This window comes from Oncorhynchus tshawytscha, unplaced genomic scaffold (genome assembly GCF_018296145.1).
Source record: "Oncorhynchus tshawytscha isolate Ot180627B unplaced genomic scaffold, Otsh_v2.0 Un_contig_10963_pilon_pilon, whole genome shotgun sequence".
NCBI classification, from domain to species: domain Eukaryota; kingdom Metazoa; phylum Chordata; class Actinopteri; order Salmoniformes; family Salmonidae; genus Oncorhynchus; species Oncorhynchus tshawytscha.
Window position 1 is genome coordinate 2,075 of NW_024608512.1, and position 20,426 is coordinate 22,500.

At 42.5% G+C, this 20,426-nt stretch overlaps 1 protein-coding gene across 1 annotated transcript in view; it reads left to right on the plus strand.

The window, feature by feature from the left end:
* Positions 1-3,510: 3,510 nt before the first annotated feature.
* Positions 3,511-20,426, plus strand: part of LOC121843584 (ankyrin-3-like) — a gene marked incomplete at its 5' end in the record, with an annotated part of 48,412 nt that continues 31,496 nt past the window's right edge. The window contains one exon of the mRNA XM_042313313.1: positions 3,511-3,612. Within this exon, the coding sequence (XP_042169247.1) occupies positions 3,511-3,612 (102 nt within the window). The remainder of the gene's footprint in view (positions 3,613-20,426) is intronic.

Consider the following 20,426-nt stretch of genomic DNA (forward strand, 5'->3'; position numbering starts at 1 on the left):
AGAGAGGGAGGGAGAGATAGAGAGGTCTGAAGAGAGGGAGGGAGAGATAGAGAGAGAGGTCTGAAGAGAGGGAGGGAGAGATAGAGAGAGAGGTCTGAAGAGAGGGAGGGAGAGATAGAGAGGTCTGAAGAGAGGGAGGGAGAGATAGAGAGAGATGAAGAGAGGGAGGGAGAAATAGAGAGAGATGAAGAGAGGGAGGGAGAGATAGAGAGAGAGGTCTGAAGAGAGGGAGGGAGAGATAGAGAGGTCTGAAGAGAGGGAGGGAGAGATAGAGAGGTCTGAAGAGAGGGAGGGAGAGATAGAGAGAGAGGTCTGAAGAGAGGGAGGGAGAGATAGAGAGAGAGGTCTGAAGAGAGGGAGGGAGAGATAGAGAGAGAGGTCTGAAGAGAGGGAGGGAGAGAGAGAGGTCTGAAGAGAGGGAGGGAGAGATAGAGAGATGAAGAGAGGGAGGGAGAGAGAGAGGTCTGAAGAGAGGGAGGGAGAGATAGAGAGGTATGAAGAGAGGGAGGGAGAGATAGAGAGGTCTGAAGAGAGGGAGGAGAGAGAGGGAGGGAGAGAGAGAGGTCTGAAGAGAGGGAGGAGAGATAGATAGAGAGGGAGGGAGAGATAGAGATGTCTGAAGGGAGGGAGAGATAGAGAGGGATGAAGAAAGGGAGAGAGATGGAGAGAGAGAGAGATGAGATGGAGAGAGAGGGAGAGATGAGATGGAGAGAGAGGGAGAGATGAGATGGAGAGAGTAGGGAGAGAGGTCTGAAGAGAGGGAGGGAGAGATAGAGAGGTCTGAAGAGAGGGAGGGAGAGATAGAGGTCTGAAGAGAGGGAGGGAGAGATAGAGAGGTCTGAAAAGAGGGAGGGAGAGATAGAGAGAGAGGTCTGAAGAGAGGGATGGAGAGATAGAGAGGTCTGAATAGAGGGAGGGAGAGATAGAGAGATGAAGAGAGGGAGGGGAGAGAGAGGTCTGAAGAGAGGGAGGGAGAGATAGAGAGGTATGAAGAGAGGGAGGGAGAGATAGAGGTCTGAAGAGAGGGAGGGAGAGAGAGAGGTCTGAAGAGAGGGAGGGAGAGATAGAGAGGTCTGAAGAGAGGGAGGGAGAGATAGAGAGGTCTGAAGAGAGGGAGGGAGAGATAGAGAGGTCTGAAGAGAGGGAGGGAGAGATAGAGATGTCTGAAGGGAGGGAGAGATAGAGAGGGATGGAGAGAGAGGGAGAGATGAGATGGAGAGAGTAGGGAGAGATGAGATGGAGAGAGAGGGAGAGATGAGATGGAGAGAGTGGAGAGAGAGAGAGAGAGATGAGATGGAGAGAGTAGGGAGAGATGGAGAGAGAGATGAGATGTTGAGAGGGATGTAGGGAGTGTAGTGGAGCGACAGAGGAAGGGATGAAGAAAGGGAAGACAAAGGGAGGAAGTGGAAAAGGAGGGAGAGAGAGGGAAGATTGTGCATGTGTGTGCATGCATGTCAGTCGACCTCTCGTGTGAGGTGTTTGACCCTTAACCCTGTGGGGGTGTAGGGTCATATCGGGGCGAGTAGATTCCATGGAGCTGACATGCTAATACTCTGAACATAAAGCCTCTCTGTGACAGGATCGCCAGTTCCTTATAATGATGTGATGATGTTTCCTAGTTCCTATATAATGATGTGATGATGTTTCCTAGCTCCTATATAATGATGTGATGATGTTTCCTAGCTCCTATATAATGATGTGATGATGTTTCCTAGCTCCTATATAATGATGTGATGATGTTTCCTAGCTCCTATATAATGATGTGATGATGTTTCCTAGCTCCTATATAATGATGTGATGATGTTTCCTAGTTCCTATATAATGATGTGATGATGTTTCCTAGCTCCTATATAATGATGTGATGATGTTTCCTAGCTCCTATATAATGTTTCCTAGCTCCTATATAATGATGTGATGATGTTTCCTAGTTCCTATATAATGATGTGATGATGTTTCCTAGCTCCTATATAATGATGTGATGATGTTTCCTAGCTCCTATATAATGATGTGATGATGTTTCCTAGTTCCTATATAATGATGTGATGATGTTTCCTAGCTCCTATATAATGATGTGATGATGTTTCCTAGCTCCTATATAATGATGTGATGATGTTTCCTAGCTCCTATATAATGATGTGATGATGTTTCCTAGCTCCTATATAATGATGTGATGATGTTTCCTAGTTCCTATATAATGATGTGATGATGTTTCCTAGCTCCTATATAATGATGTGATGATGTTTCCTAGTTCCTATATAATGATGTGATGATGTTTATCCCAGAGGGGGGTTGGTCAGTGGTAGGTCAGTGATTGGTCAGTGGTAGGTCAGTGATTGGTCAGTGGTAGGTCAGTGGTAGGTCAGTGGTAGGTCAGTGGTAGATCAGTGGTAGGTCAGTGGTAGGTCAGTGTTAGATCAGTGGTAGGTCTGTGGTAGGTCAGTGTTAGATCAGTGGTAGGTCAGTGGTAGGTCTGTGGTAGGTCAGTGGTTGGTCAGTGATTGGTCAGTGGTAGATCAGTGGTAGATCAGTGGTAGATCATTGGTAGGTCAGTGGTAGGTCAGTGATTGGTCAGTGGTCGGTCAATGGTAGACAAGTGGTAGGTCAGTGGTAGGTAAATGGTAGATCAGTGGTAGGTCAGTGGTAGGTCAGTGGTAGGTCAGTGGTAGGTCAGTGGTAGGTCAGTGGTAGATCAGTGGTAGATCAGTGGTAGGTCAATGGTGGTGCACACACACACACACACACACTCAATCAGAGTGCCATTAAATACCGATGTTACGTATATAATATATATCTATACAGCTACAGTGTATATATATATATGTATATAATACTTACTGTCCAATCTTCTCTCTCTCTCTACCTCCCTCCCTCTCTCTCTCTCTCTACCCCCTCCCTCTCTCTCCCTCTCTCTACCCCCTTCTCCTCTCTCTCCCCTCTCTACCCCCTTCTCCTCTCTCTCCCTCTCTCTACCCCCTCCCTCTCTCTATCTCTCTCTACCCCCTCCCTCTCTCTCCCTCTCTCTACCCCCTCCCTCTCTCTACCCCCTCCCTCTCTCTCCCTCTCTCTACCCCCTTCTCCTCTCTCTACCCCCTCTCCTCCTCTCCTCTCTCCTCTCTCTCTCCCTCTCTCTACCTCCCCCTCTCTCTATCTCTCTCTACCCCCTCCCTCTCTCTCCTCTCTCTACCCCCTCTCTCTCTCTACCCCCCCTCTCTCTCTCCTCTCTCCTCTCTCTCTCTCCCTCTCTCTACCTCCCTCTCTCTCTCTATCTCTCTCTACCCCCTCCCTCTATCTCCCCCTCTCTACCCCCCCCCTCTCTCTCTCTACCCCCCCTCCCTCTCTCTCCCTCTCTCTACCCCCCTTCTCCTCTCTCTACCCCCTCTCCTCTCTCTCCTCTCTCCTCTCTCTCTCTCCCTCTCTCTACCTCCCCTCTCTCTATCTCTCTCTACCCCCTCCCTCTCTCTCCCCTCTCTACCCCCCTCTCCTCTCTCTACCCCCTCTCTCTCTCTCCAGTCTGACAGTAACACTAGTTTCCTGCGTGCTGCGAGGGCGGGGAACCTGGACAAGGTTTTGGAGTTCCTGAAAGACGGAGTTGACATCAGTACCTGTAACCAGGTAAGAACCACTGGAGGTTGCTGTGACAACGAACGGCTAGACACACAACTTTTTAGTCAGCAGCAGCACCGCCCTGCATCCCACTGATGGCCTCTGAAGCTAAGCAGGGTTGGTCCTGGTCAGTCCCTGGATGGGAGACCACCCTGTATCCCACTGATAGCTGGCCTCTGAAGCTAAGCAGGGTTGGTCCCTGGATGGGGGACCACCCTGTATCCCCCTGATGGCTGGTTTCTGAAGCTAAGCAGAGTTGGTCCCTGGATGGGGGACCACCCTGTATCCCCCTGATGGCTGGTTTCTGAAGCTAAGCAGGGTTGGTCCCTGGATGGGGGACCACCCTGTATCCCCCTGATGGCTGGTTTCTGAAGCTAAGCAGGGTTGGTCCCTGGATGGGGGACCACCCTGTATCCCCCTGATGGCTGGTTTCTGAAGCTAAGCAGGGTTGGTCCCTGGATGGGAGACCAGATGCTGCTGGAAGTGGTGTTGGAGGGCCGGTAGGAGGCACTCTTTCTTCTGGTCTAAAGACGATGCCCCAGGGCAGTGTTTATATATAGGGAATGGGTACTAGTCAACAGGGCAGTGTATATATATAGGGAATGGGTACTAGTCAACAGGGCAGTGTATATATATAGGGAATAAGGTACAAGTCAACAGGGCAGTGTTTATATATAGGGAATGGGTACTAGTCAACAGGGCAGTGTATATATATAGGGAATAAGGTACTAGTCAACAGGGCAGTGTATATATATAGGGAATGGGTACTAGTCAACAGGGCAGTGTATATATATAGGGAATGGGTACTAGTCAACAGTATATAACTATGGGTGCTAGTCAACAGTATATAACTATATAGGGAATGGGTACTAGTCAACAGGGCAGTGTATATATATAGGGAATGGGTACTAGTCAACAGGGCAGTGTATATATATAGGGAATAAGGTACTAGTCAACAGGGCAGTGTTTATATATAGGGAATGGGTACTAGTCAACAGGGCAGTGTTTATATATAGGGAATAAGGTACTAGTCAACAGGGCAGTGTATATATATAGGGAATGGGTACTAGTCAACAGGGCAGTGTTTATATATAGGGAATGGGTACTAGTCAACAGTGTTTATATATAGGGAATGGGTACTAGTCAACAGGACAGTGTTTATATATAGGGAATGGGTACTAGTCAACAGGGCAGTGTTTATATATAGGGAATGGGTACTAGTCAACAGGACAGTGTTTATATATAGGGAATGGGTACTAGTCAACAGGACAGTGTTTATATATAGGGAATGGGTACTAGTCAACAGGGCAGTGTTTATATATAGGGAATGGGTACTAGTCAACAGGGCAGTGTTTATATATAGGGAATGGGTACTAGTCAACAGGGCAGTGTTTATATATAGGGAATGGGTACTAGTCAACAGGGCAGTGTTTATATATAGGGAATGGGTACTAGTCAACAGGGCAGTGTATATATATATAGGGAATGGGTACTAGTCAACAGGGCAGTGTATATATATATAGGGAATGGGTACTAGTCAACAGGGCAGTGTTTATATATAGGGAATGGGTACTAGTCAACAGGGCAGTGTTTATATATAGGGAATGGGTACTAGTCAACAGGGCAGTATATATATATATAGGGAATGGGTACTAGTCAACAGGGCAGTGTATATATATAGGGAATGGGTACTAGTCAACAGGGCAGTGTTTATATATAGGGAATGGGTACTAGTCAACAGGGCAGTGTATATATATATAGGGAATGGGTACTAGTCAACAGGGCAGTGTATATATATAGGGAATGGGTACTAGTCAACAGGGCAGTGTTTATATATAGGGAATGGGTACTAGTCAACAGGGCAGTGTATATATATATATAGGGAATGGGTACTAGTCAACAGGGCAGTGTATATATATAGGGAATGGGTACTAGTCAACAGGGCAGTGTTTATATATAGGGAATGGGTACTAGTCAACAGGGCAGTGTTTATATATAGGGAATGGGTACTAGTCAACAGTATATAACTATGGGTGCTAGTCAACAGTATATAACTATATAGGGAATGGGTACTAGTCAACAGTATATAACTATATAGGGAATGGGTACTAGTCAACAGTATATAACTATATAGGGAATGGGTACTAGTCAACAGTATATAACTATATAGGGAATGGGTGCTAGTCAGCAGTATATAACTATATAGGGAATGGGTACTAGTCAACAGTATATAACTATATAGGGAATGGGTACTAGTCAACAGTATATAACTATATAGGGAATGGGTACTAGTCAACAGTATATAACTATATAGGGAATGGGTACTAGTCAACAGTATATAACTATATAGGGAATGGGTACTAGTCAACAGTATATAACTATATAGGGAATGGGTACTAGTCAACAGTATATAACTATATAGGGAATGGGTACTAGTCAACAGTATATAACTATGGGTGCTAGTCAACAGTATATAACTATATAGGGAATGGGTGCTAGTCAACAGTATATAACTATATAGGGAATGGGTGCTAGTCAACAGTATATAACTATATAGGGAATGGGTGCTAGTCAACAGTATATAACTATATAGGGAATGGGTACTAGTCAACAGTATATAACTATATAGGGAATGGGTGCTAGTCAACAGTATATAACTATATAGGGAATGGGTGCTAGTCAACAGTATATAACTATATAGGGAATGGGTACTAGTCAACAGTATATAACTATATAGGGAATGGGTGCTAGTCAACAGTATATAACTATATAGGGAATGGGTGCTAGTCAGCAGTATATAACTATATAGGGAATGGGTACTAGTCAACAGTATATAACTATATAGGGAATGGGTGCTAGTCAACAGTATATAACTATATAGGGAATGGGTGCTAGTCAACAGTATATAACTATATAGGGAATGGGTACTAGTCAGCAGTGTATAACTATATAGGGAATGGGTACTAGTCAGCAGTATATAACTATATAGGGAATGGGTGCTAGTCAACAGTATATAACTATATAGGGAATGGGTGCTAGTCAACAGTATATAACTATATAGGGAATGGGTGCTAGTCAACAGTATATAACTATATAGGGAATGGGTGCTAGTCTGCAGTATATAACTATATAGGGAATGGGTACTAGTCAACAGTATATAACTATATAGGGAATGGGTACTAGTCAACAGTATATAACTATATAGGGAATGGGTACTAGTCAACAGTATATAACTATATAGGGAATGGGTGCTAGTCAACAGTATATAACTATATAGGGAATGGGTGCTAGTCAACAGTATATAACTATATAGGGAATGGGTACTAGTCAGCAGTATATAACTATATAGGGAATGGGTGCTAGTCAACAGTATATAACTATATAGGGAATGGGTACTAGTCAGCAGTATATAACTATATAGGGAATGGGTGCTAGTCAACAGTATATAACTATATAGGGAATGGGTGCTAGTCAGCAGTATATAACTATATAGGGAATGGGTACTAGTCAACAGTATATAACTATATAGGGAATGGGTGCTAGTCAGCAGCATATAACTATATAGGGAATGGGTGCTAGTCAACAGTATATAACTATATAGGGAATGGGTGCTAGTCAGCAGTATAGGGAATGGGTGCTAGTCAACAGTATATAACTATATAGGGAATGGGTGCTAGTCAACAGTATATAACTATATAGGGAATGGGTGCTAGTCAACAGTATATAACTATATAGGGAATGGGTGCTAGTCAACAGTATATAACTATATAGGGAATGGGTGCTAGTCAGCAGTATATAACTATATAGGGAATGGGTGCTAGTCAACAGTATATAACTATATAGGGAATGGGTGCTAGTCAGCAGTATATAACTATATAGGGAATGGGTGCTAGTCAGCAGTATATAACTATATAGGGAATGGGTGCTAGTCAACAGTATATAACTATATAGGGAATGGGTGCTAGTCAGCAGTATATAACTATATAGGGAATGGGTGCTAGTCAGCAGTATATAACTATATAGGGAATGGGTACTAGTCAACAGTATATAACTATATAGGGAATGGGTGCTAGTCAGCAGTATATAACTATATAGGGAATGGGTACTAGTCAGCAGTATATAACTATATAGGGAATGGGTGCTAGTCAACAGTATATAACTATATAGGGAATGGGTACTAGTCAGCAGTATATAACTATATAGGGAATGGGTGCTAGTCAACAGTATATAACTATATAGGGAATGGGTGCTAGTCAACAGTATATAACTATATAGGGAATGGGTGCTAGTCAACAGTATATAACTATATAGGGAATGGGTGCTAGTCAACAGTATATAACTATATAGGGAATGGGTACTAGTCAGCAGTATATAACTATATAGGGAATGGGTGCTAGTCAACAGTATATAACTATATAGGGAATGGGTGCTAGTCAGCAGTATATAACTATATAGGGAATGGGTACTAGTCAACAGTATATAACTATATAGGGAATGGGTGCTAGTCAACAGTATATAACTATATAGGGAATGGGTGCTAGTCAACAGTATATAACTATATAGGGAATGGGTACTAGTCAGCAGTGTATAACTATATAGGGAATGGGTACTAGTCAGCAGTATATAACTATATAGGGAATGGGTGCTAGTCAACAGTATATAACTATATAGGGAATGGGTGCTAGTCAACAGTATATAACTATATAGGGAATGGGTGCTAGTCAACAGTATATAACTATATAGGGAATGGGTGCTAGTCTGCAGTATATAACTATATAGGGAATGGGTACTAGTCAACAGTATATAACTATATAGGGAATGGGTACTAGTCAACAGTATATAACTATATAGGGAATGGGTGCTAGTCAACAGTATATAACTATATAGGGAATGGGTGCTAGTCAACAGTATATAACTATATAGGGAATGGGTACTAGTCAGCAGTATATAACTATATAGGGAATGGGTGCTAGTCAACAGTATATAACTATATAGGGAATGGGTGCTAGTCAGCAGTATATAACTATATAGGGAATGGGTGCTAGTCAACAGTATATAACTATATAGGGAATGGGTGCTAGTCAGCAGTATATAACTATATAGGGAATGGGTACTAGTCAACAGTATAATAACTATATAGGGAATGGGTGCTAGTCAGCAGCATATAACTATATAGGGAATGGGTGCTAGTCAACAGTATATAACTATATAGGGAATGGGTACTAGTCAGCAGTATATAACTATATAGGGAATGGGTGCTAGTCAACAGTATATAACTATATAGGGAATGGGTGCTAGTCAACAGTATATAACTATATAGGGAATGGGTGCTAGTCAACAGTATATAACTATATAGGGAATGGGTGCTAGTCAGCAGTATATAACTATATAGGGAATGGGTGCTAGTCAACAGTATATAACTATATAGGGAATGGGTGCTAGTCAGCAGTATATAACTATATAGGGAATGGGTGCTAGTCAGCAGTATATAACTATATAGGGAATGGGTGCTAGTCAGCAGTATATAACTATATAGGGAATGGGTGCTAGTCAGCAGTATATAACTATATAGGGAATGGGTGCTAGTCAGCAGTATATAACTATATAGGGAATGGGTGCTAGTCAACAGTATATAACTATATAGGGAATGGGTACTAGTCAGCAGTATATAACTATATAGGGAATGGGTGCTAGTCAGCAGTATATAACTATATAGGGAATGGGTGCTAGTCAGCAGTATATAACTATATAGGGAATGGGTGCTAGTCAACAGTATATAACTATATAGGGAATGGGTGCTAGTCAACAGTATATAACTATATAGGGAATGGGTGCTAGTCAACAGTATATAACTATATAGGGAATGGGTGCTAGTCAGCAGTATATAACTATATAGGGAATGGGTGCTAGTCAACAGTATATAACTATATAGGGAATGGGTGCTAGTCAACAGTATATAACTATATAGGGAATGGGTGCTAGTCAACAGTATATAACTATATAGGGAATGGGTACTAGTCAACAGTATATAACTATATAGGGAATGGGTACTAGTCAGCAGGGTATAACTATATAGGAATGGGTACTAGTCAGCAGTATATAACTATATAGGGAATGGGTACTAGTCAGCAGTATATAACTATATAGGGAATGGGTACTAGTCAGCAGTATATAACTATATAGGGAATGGGTGCTAGTCAGCAGTATATAACTATATAGGGAATGGGTGCTAGTCAGCAGTATATAACTATATAGGGAATGGGTACTAGTCAGCAGTATATAACTATATAGGGAATGGGTACTAGTCAGCAGTATATAACTATATAGGGAATGGGTACTAGTCAGCAGTATATAACTATATAGGGAATGGGTACTAGTCAACAGTATATAACTATATAGGGAATGGGTACTAGTCAGCAGTATATAACTATATAGGGAATGGGTGCTAGTCAGCAGTATATAACTATATAGGGAATGGGTGCTAGTCAGCAGTATATAACTATATAGGGAATGAGAGAGGCTGTGTGTGTGTGTGTGGTGTGTGTGTATGGTGTGTGTGTGTGTGTGTGTGTGTGTGTGTGTGTGTATCAGGGTAGTTGTTGTAATGGGTCCTGTCTCTATCTTATGTAATAGACTTAATATTTCAGCTCACATGTCATTTGGTCTTTAAAAGCCTCTGTGTCGTAAGTTAAACACACACACACACACACACACACACACACCACACCACACCACACCACACACACACCATACACACACACCACACACACACACACACACACACACACACACACACACACACACACACACCATACACACACACCACACACACACACACAGCCTCTGTGTCGTAAGTTAAACACACACACACACACACACACACACACACACACACACACACACACACACACACACACAGCCTCTGTGTCGTAAGTTAAAACACACACACACACACACAGCCTCTGTGTCGTAAGTTAAACACACACACACACACACACACACACACACACACACACACAGCGTCTGTTTCGTGAGTTATTCAGTTAGGTCATAAGTCATAGGTTTATTAATATGTTTTATATAACATAAACAAACAACGGAACAGGGTGATTTAGACCACGGCCCATAGGGTAGTAGTGTAGTATATAGGGGACAGGGTGGTTTAGATCACAGCCCATAGGGTAGTAGTGTAGTGTAGTCTATAGGGGACAGGGTGGTTTAGACCACATCCCATAGGGTAGTAGTGTAGTCTATAGGGGACAGGGTGGTTTAGACCACAGCCCATAGGGTAGTAGTGTAGTGTAGTGTATAGGGGACAGGGTGGTTTAGACCACGGCCCATAGGGTAGTAGTGTAGTGTATAGGGGACAGGGTGGTTTAGATCACAGCCCATAGGGTAGTAGTGTAGTGTAGTCTATAGGGGACAGGGTGGTTTAGACCACAGCCCATAGGGTAGTAGTGTAGTCTATAGGGGACAGGGTGGTTTAGACCACAGCCCATAGGGTAGTAGTATAGTGTATAGGGGACAGGGTGGTTTAGACCATAGCCCATAGGGTAGTAGTGTAGTGTATAGGGGACAGGGTGGTTTAGACCACGGCCCATAGGGTAGTAGTGTAGTGTATAGGGAACAGGGTGGTTTAGACCACAGCCCATAGGGTAGTAGTGTAGTGTATAGGGAACAGGGTGGTTTAGACCACAGCCCATAGGGTAGTAGTGTAGTGTAGTGTATAGGGAACAGGGTGATTTAGACCACAGCCCATAGGGTAGTAGTGTAGTGTATAGGGAATAGGGTGGTTTAGACCACAGCCCATAGGGTAGTAGTGTAGTGTAGTGTATAGGGGACAGGGTGGTTTAGACCACGGCTCATAGGGTAGTAATGTAGTGTAGTGTATAGAGGACAGGGTGGTTTAGACCACGGGCCCATAGGGTAGTAGTGTAGTGTATAGTGAAGAGGGTGGTTTAGACCACAGCCCATAGGGTAGTAGTGTAGTGTAGTGTATAGGGAACAGGGTGATTTAGACCACGGCCCATAGGGTAGTAGTGTAGTGTATAGGGGACAGGGTGGTTTAGACCACGGCCCATAGGGTAGTAGTGTATAGGGAACAGGGTGGTTTAGACCACACCCCATAGGGTAGTAGTGTAGTTTAGTCTATAGGGAACAGGGTGGTTTAGACCACAGGCCATAGGGTAGTAGTGTAGTGTATAGGGAACAGGGTGGTTTAGACCACAGCCCATAGGGTAGTAGTGTAGTGTAGTGTATAGGGAACAGGGTGGTTTAGACCACGGCCCATAGGGTAGTAGTGTATTGTAGTGTATAGGGAATAGGGTGGTTTAGACCACAGGCCATAGGGTAGTAGTGTAGTGTATAGGGGACAGGGTGGTTTAGACCACAGCCCATAGGGTAGTAGTGTAGTGTATAGGGAACAGGGTGGTTTAGACCACAGCCCATAGGGTAGTAGTGTAGTGTATAGGGAACAGGGTGGTTTAGACCACAGACCATAGGGTAATAGTGTAGTGTAGTATATAGGGGACAGGGTGGTTTAGACCACGGACCATAGGGTAGTAGTGTAGGGTAGTATATAGGGGACAGGGTGGTTTAGACCACAGCCCATAGGGTAGTAGTGTAGTGTATAGGGGACAGGGTGGTTTAGACCACGGCCCATAGGGTAGTAGTGTAGTGTATAGGGGACAGGGTGGTTTAGACCACGGCCCATAGGGTAGTAGTGTAGTGTAGTATATAGGGAACAGGGTGGTTTAGACCACAGCCCATAGGGTAGTAGTGTAGTGTATAGGGGACAGGGTGGTTTAGACCACAGCCCATAGGGTAGTAGTGTAGTGTAGTGTATAGGGAACCGGGTGGTTTAGACCACGGCCCATAGGGTAGTAGTGTAGTGTAGTGTATAGGGAACAGGGTGGTTTAGACCACAGCCCATAGGGTAGTAGTGTAGTGTATAGGGGACAGGGTGATTTAGACCACAGCCCATAGGGTAGTAGTGTAGTGTAGTGTATAGGGGACAGGGTGGTTTAGACCACGGACCATAGGGTAGTAGTGTAGGGTAGTATATAGGGGACAGGGTGGTTTAGACCACAGCCCATAGGGTAGTAGTGTAGTGTATAGGGGACAGGGTGGTTTAGACCACGGCCCATAGGGTAGTAGTGTAGTGTATATGGGACAGGATGGTTTAGACCACGGCCCATAGGGTAGTAGTGTAGTGTAGTCTATAGGGGACAGGGTGGTTTAGACCACAGCCCATAGGGTAGTAGTGTAGTGTATAGGGGACAGGGTGGTTTAGACCACAGCCCATAGGGTAGTAGTGTAGTGTATAGGGAACAGGGTGGTTTAGACCACGACCCATAGGGTAGTAGTGTAGTGTAGTCTATAGGGGACAGGGTGGTTTAGACCACAGGCCATAGGGTAGTAGTGTAGTGTATAGGGGACAGGGTGGTTTAGACCACGGCCCATAGGGTAGTAGTGTAGTGTAGTGTATAGGGAACAGGGTGGTTTAGACCACGGCCCATAGGGTAGTAGTGTAGTGTAGTGTATAGGGAACAGGGTGGTTTAGACCACAGCCCATAGGGTAGTAGTGTAGTGTATAGGGGACAGGGTGATTTAGACAACAGCCCATAGGGTAGTAGTGTAGTGTAGTGTATAGGGGACAGGGTGGTTTAGACCACAGCCCATAGGGTAGTAGTGTAGTGTAGTGTATAGGGAACAGGGTGGTTTAGACCACGGCCCATAGGGTAGTAGTGTAGTGTAGTATATAGGGAACAGGGTGGTTTAGACCACAGCCCATAGGGTAGTAGTGTAGTGTAGTGTATAGTGAACAGGGTGGTTTAGACCACGGCCCATAGGGTAGTAGTGTAGTGTAGTGTATAGGGAATAGGGTGGTTTAGACCACAGGCCATAGGGTAGTAGTGTAGTGTATAGGGAACAGGGTGGTTTAGACCACAGGCCATAGGGTAGTAGTGTAGTGTAGTGTATAGGGAACAGGGTGGTTTAGACCACATCCCATAGGGTAATAGTGTAGTGTAGTCTATAGGGAACAGGGTGGTTTAGACCACAGCCCATAGGGTAATAGTGTAGTGTAGTGTATATGGGACAGGGTGGTTTAGACCACAGCCCATAGGGTAGTAGTGTAGTGTAGTGTATAGGGAATAGGGTGGTTTAGACCATGGCCCATAGGGTAGTAGTGTAATGTAGTATATAGGGAACAGGGTGGTTTAGACCACAGCCCATAGGGTAGTAGTGTAGTGTAGTGTATAGGGAACAGGGTGGTTTAGACCACGGCCCGTAGAGTAGTGTAGTGTATAGGGAATAGGGTGGTTTAGACCACAGCCCATAGGTTAGTAGTGTAGTGTAGTGTATAGGGAACAGGGTGGTTTAGACCACGGCCCATAGGGTAGTAGTGTAGTGTAGTGTATAGGGAATAGGGTGGTTTAGACCACAGGCCATAGGGTAGTAGTGTAGTGTATAGGGGACAGGGTGGTTTAGACCACAGCCCATAGGGTAATAGTGTAGTGTATATGGGACAGGGTGGTTTAGACCACAGCCCATAGGGTAGTAGTCATTAGGTCACTGTGACATCATTAATAGATATCCAGGTGGGTCACTGTGACATCATTAGTAGATTTACAGCTCTATGTTCTGCTGGGTCACTGTGACATCATTAGTAGATTTCCAGCTCTATGTTCTGCTGGGTCACTGTGACATCATTAGTAGATATCCAGCTCTATGTTCTGCTGGGTCACTGTGACATCATTAGCAGATATCCAGCTCTATGTTCTGCTGGGTCACTGTGACATCATTAGCAGATATCCAGCTCTATGTTCTGCTGGGTCACTGTGACATCATTAGTAGATATCCAGCTCTATGTTCTGCTGGGTCACTGTGACATCATTAGAATGCCCCCAAACCTCCCACCTCTCCCTTCTCTCTCAGCTGCTGTATTTGGGTCTGAGTCTCCCCACAACTGTTCTCACCCCCTTCCTCCTCCTCCTCCTCCCCTCTCCTTAGTCGTATTTTGGGTGAGGACTGGAGAGGGGGAGAGAGGAGAGGAGAGGAGAGGAGAGGAGAGGAGGGGAGAGGAGAAGGGAGGATAGGAGAGGAGAGGGTTGAGGAAAGTGGAGAGGGGGAGGAAAGTGGAGAGGGGGAGGAAAGTGGAGAGGGGGAGGAGAGGAGAGGGTGGAAGAGAGGGGAGGAGAGGAGAAGTGGGGAGAGGGGAGAGGGGAGGAGAGGGGAGGGGAGGAAAGAGGAAAGTGGAAAGGAGAGGGTGGAGGAGAGGAGAGGGGAGGAGAGGAGAGGTTGGAGGAGAGGAGAGGAGAGGAGAAGAGGGGAGAGGGAGAGGGGAGGAGAGGAGAGGGGGAGGAGAGGAGAGAGGGGAGGAGAGGAGGGGGGGAGGAGAGAGGGGAGGGAGTTTAAACAACATCCCTGTCCATCTGTCCCTCCAACCTGTCTCTGTAGTGATGTATAGTAGTCACAAGGTGTCATGAAGGAGCATAGGGGATTTAAAGGGTGTGTGTGTGTCTGTGTGTGTGTGTGTGTGTGTGTTTGTGTGTGTCTGTATGCTCCTTGTAGTCGGCCTTTTGTGACTCCCTGACAGCCTGACAGCTAATATTTATCTGACACCCTATTGGCTGAAGCTATGGAAAGTGACACCCTATTGGCTGAAGCTAAATATAGCCTCCGGTCCAGCAGCCTACTGTATCCACTATAGAGTCTCGTATGTATCTCCTCCAACACACACAAACACCCTCCCCTCCCGGTCAGTGTAACAGGAGAGGCCTGCCCTTCGTATCGGTTCGTTGGGGCGTCAGGTGACCTGCTGTAAATACCACTAAAGGGGCAATCTGGGATTCAGGAAATAAGGTCGGTCCACCAAAACACTTGTTTTGATTGGTTAACAGCTGAGCGATGGGTCTGGAGAAACGTAAACATTCTCAAATGTATAGACGGAGGTATCGATGCGAGGACTGAACGTCCGTGAGATCAGAATGATAGTTGTAACTGTGTTTTGAGGCTTTACAGTGTTTATTTACAATTACGTGGACAAAACGATGGACGAAAAACAAGGTCACATTGTGTGTTCTGACGACAACTAAACTGATGAGGCGTTTATGAATTATATTGTTCAAGAAAATCAAATCAAATCAAATGGTATTAGTCACATGCTTTGTCAACGACAGTTGTAGACTAAGTGGAATGCTTAGTTAGGGTCCACTGGTATATATGAACTACCTCTGGTCCATGTAACACATCTAATGACTGGTCTATATGAACTACCTCTGGTCTATATAACACATCTAATGACTGGTATATATATGAACTACCTCTGGTCCATATAACACATCTAATGACTGGTATATATGAACTACCTCTAGTCTATATAACACATCTAATGACTGGTATATATGAACTACCTCTAGTCTATATAACACATCTAATGACTGGTATATATTACCTACCTCTGGTCTATATAACACGTCTAATGACTGGTATGTATGAACTACCTCTGGTCCATGTAACACATCTAATGACTGGTCTATATAACACATCTAATGACTGGTCTATATTAACTACCTCTAGTCTATATAACACATCTAATGACTAGTCTATATTAACTACCTCTAGTCTATATAACACATCTAATGACTGGTCTATATGAACTACCTCTGGTCCATGTAACACATCTAATAACTGGTCTATATGAACTACCTCTGGTCTATATAACACATCTAATGACTGGTCTATATGAACTACCTCTGGTCCATGTAACACATCTAATGACTGGTATATATGAACTACCTCTGGTCTATGTAACACATCTAATGACTGGTCTATATGAACTACCTCTGGTCCATGTAACACATCTAATGACTGGTCTATATGAACTACCTCTGGTCCATGTAACACATCTAATGACTGGTCTATATGAACTACCTCTGGTCTATATAACACATCTAATGACTGGTATATATAACACATCTAATGACTGGTCTATATGAACTACCTCTGGTCCATGTAACACATCTAATGACTGGTCTATATGAACTACCTCTGGTCTATATAACACATCTAATGACTGGTATATATGAACTACCTCTGGTCTATATAACACATCTAATGACTGGTATATATGAACTACCTCTGGTCTACATGAACTACCTCTGGTCCATGTAACACATCTAATGACTGGTCTATATGAACTACCTCTGGTCCATGTAACACATCTAATGACTGGTATATATGAACTACCTCTGGTCCATGTAACACATCTAATGACTGGTCTATATGAACTACCTCTGGTCCATGTAACACATCTAATGACTGGTCTATATGAACTACCTCTGGTCCATGTAACACATCTAATGACTGGTATATATGAACTACCTCTGGTCTATGTAACACATCTAATGACTGGTCTATATGAACTACCTCTGGTCCATGTAACACATCTAATGACTGGTCTATATGAACTACCTCTGGTCTATATAACACATCTAATGACTGGTCTATATGAACTACCTCTGGTCCATGTAACACATCTAATGACTGGTCTATATTAACTACCTCTGGTCTATATAACACATTTAATGACTGGTATATATAACACATCTAATGACTGGTCTATATGAACTACCTCTGGTCCATGTAACACATCTAATAACTGGTCTATATGAACTACCTCTGGTCTATATAACACATCTAATGACTGGTATATATGAACTACCTCTGGTCTATATAACACATCTAATGACTGGTATATATGAACTACCTCTGGTCTACATAACACATCTAATGACTGGTCTATATTAACTACCTCTGGTCTATATAACACATCTAATGACTGGTCTATATGAACTACCTCTGGTCCATGTAACACATCTAATGACTGGTATATATGAACTACCTCTGGTCCATGTAACACATCTAATGACTGGTCTATATGAACTACCTCTGGTCCATGTAACACATCTAATGACTGGTATATATGAACTACCTTCGGTCCATGTAACACATCTAATGACTGGTATATATGAACTACCTCTGGTCTATGTAACACATCTAATGACTGGTCTATATGAACTACCTCTGGTCCATGTAACACATCTAATGACTGGTCTATATGAACTACCTCTGGTCCATGTAACACATCTAATGACTGGTCTATATGAACTACCTCTGGTCTATATAACACATCTAATGACTGGTATATATGAACTACCTCTGGTCTATATAACACATCTAATGACTGGTATATATGAACTACCTCTGGTCTATATAACACATCTAATGACTGGTCTATATGAACTACCTCTGGTCTATATAACACATCTAATGACTGGTCTATATAACACATCTAATGACTGGTATATATGAACTACCTCTGGTCTATATAACACATCTAATGACTGGTATATATGAACTACCTCTGGTCTACATAACACATCTAATGACTGGTCTATATGAACTACCTCTGGTCTATATAACACATCTAATGACTGGTCTATATGAACTACCTCTGGTCTACATAACACATCTAATGACTGGTCTATATTAACTACCTCTGGTCTATATAACACATCTAATGACTGGTCTATATGAACTACCTCTGGTCTATATAACACATCTAATGACTGGTCTATATGAACTACCTCTGGTCTACATAACACATCTAATGACTGGTCTATATTAACTACCTCTGGTCTATATAACACATCTAATGACTGGTCTATATGACCTACCTCTGGTCTATATAACACATCTAATGACTGGTCTATATGAACTACCTCTGGTCTATATAACACATCTAATGACTGGTCTATATGAACTACCTCTGGTCTACATAACACATCTAATGACTGGTCTATATTAACTACCTCTGGTCTATATAACACATCTAATGACTGGTCTATATGAACTACCTCTGGTCTATATAACACATCTAATGACTGATATATATGAACTACCTCTGGTCTACATAACACATCTAATGACTGGTCTATATTAACTACCTCTGGTCTATATAACACATCTAATGACTGGTCTATATGAACTACCTCTGGTCTATATAACACATCTAATGACTGGTCTATATGAACTACCTCTGGTCTATATAACACATCTAATGACTGGTCTATATGAACTACCTCTGGTCTACATAACACATCTAATGACTGGTCTATATTAACTACCTCTGGTCTATATAACACATCTAATGACTGGTCTATATGAACTACCTCTGGTCTATAGAACACATCTAATGACTGGTATATATATGAACTACCTCTGGTCTACATAACACATCTAATGACTGGTCTATATGAACTACCTCTGGTCTATATAACACATCTAATGACTGGTCTATATGAACTACCTCTAGTCTATATTAACTACCTCTAGTCTATATTAACTACCTCTAGTCTATATAACACATCTAATGACTGGTCTATATAACACATCTAATGACTGGTATATATGAACTACCTCTGGTCCATGTAACACCGTCTAATGACTGGTATATATGAACTACCTCTAGTCCATGTAACAACGTCTAATGACTGGTATATATATGAACTACCTCTAGTCTATATGAACTACCTCTAGTCTATATGAACTACCTCTAGTCTATATTAACTACCTCTAGTCTATATGAACTACCTCTAGTCTATATTAACTACCTCTGGTATATATTAACTACCTCTAGTCTATATTAACTACCTCTAGTCTATATGAACTACCTCTAGTCTTTATTAACTACCTCTAGTCTATATTAACTACCTCTAGTCTATATTAACTACCTCTAGTCCATATAACAACGTCTAATGACTGGTATATATATGAACTACCTCTAGTCTATATGAACTACCTCTAGTCTATATAACACATCTAATGACTGGTCTATATGAACTACCTCTGGTCTATATAACACATCTAATGACTGGTATATATGAACTACCTCTAGTCTATATTAACTACCTCTAGTCTATATAACACATCTAATGACTGGTATATATATGAACTACCTCTAGTCTATATTAACTACCTCTAGTCTATATAACACATCTAATGACTAGTCTATATTAACTACCTCTAGTCTATATAACACATCTAATGACTGGTCTATATTAACTACCTCTAGTCTATATAACACATCTAATGACTAGTCTATATTAACTACCTCTAGTCTATATAACACATCTAATGACTGGTATATATGAACTACCTCTGGTCTATATAACACATCTAATGACTGGTATATATGAACTACCTCCAGTCTATATTAACTACCTCTAGTCTATATAACACATCTAATGACTGGTCTATATTAACTACCTCTAGTCTATATAACACATCTAATGACTAGTCTATATTAACTACCTCTAGTCTATATAACACATCTAATGACTGGTATATATATGAACTACCTCTAGTCTATATAACACATCTAATGACTGGTATATATATGAACTACCTCTAGTCTATATTAACTACCTCTAGTCTATATAACACATCTAATGACTGGTATATATATGAACTACCTCTAGTCTATATAACACATCTAATGACTGGTATATATGAACTACCACTGGTCTATATAACACATCTAATGACTGGTCTATATGAACTACCTCTGGTCTATATAACACATCTAATGACTTGTATATATGAACTACCTCTGGTCTATATAACACATCTAATGACTGGTATATATGAACTACCTCCAGTCTATATTAACTACCTCTAGTCTATATAACACATCTAATGACTAGTCTATATGAACTACCTCTAGTCTATATGAACTACCTCTAGTCTATATTAACTAC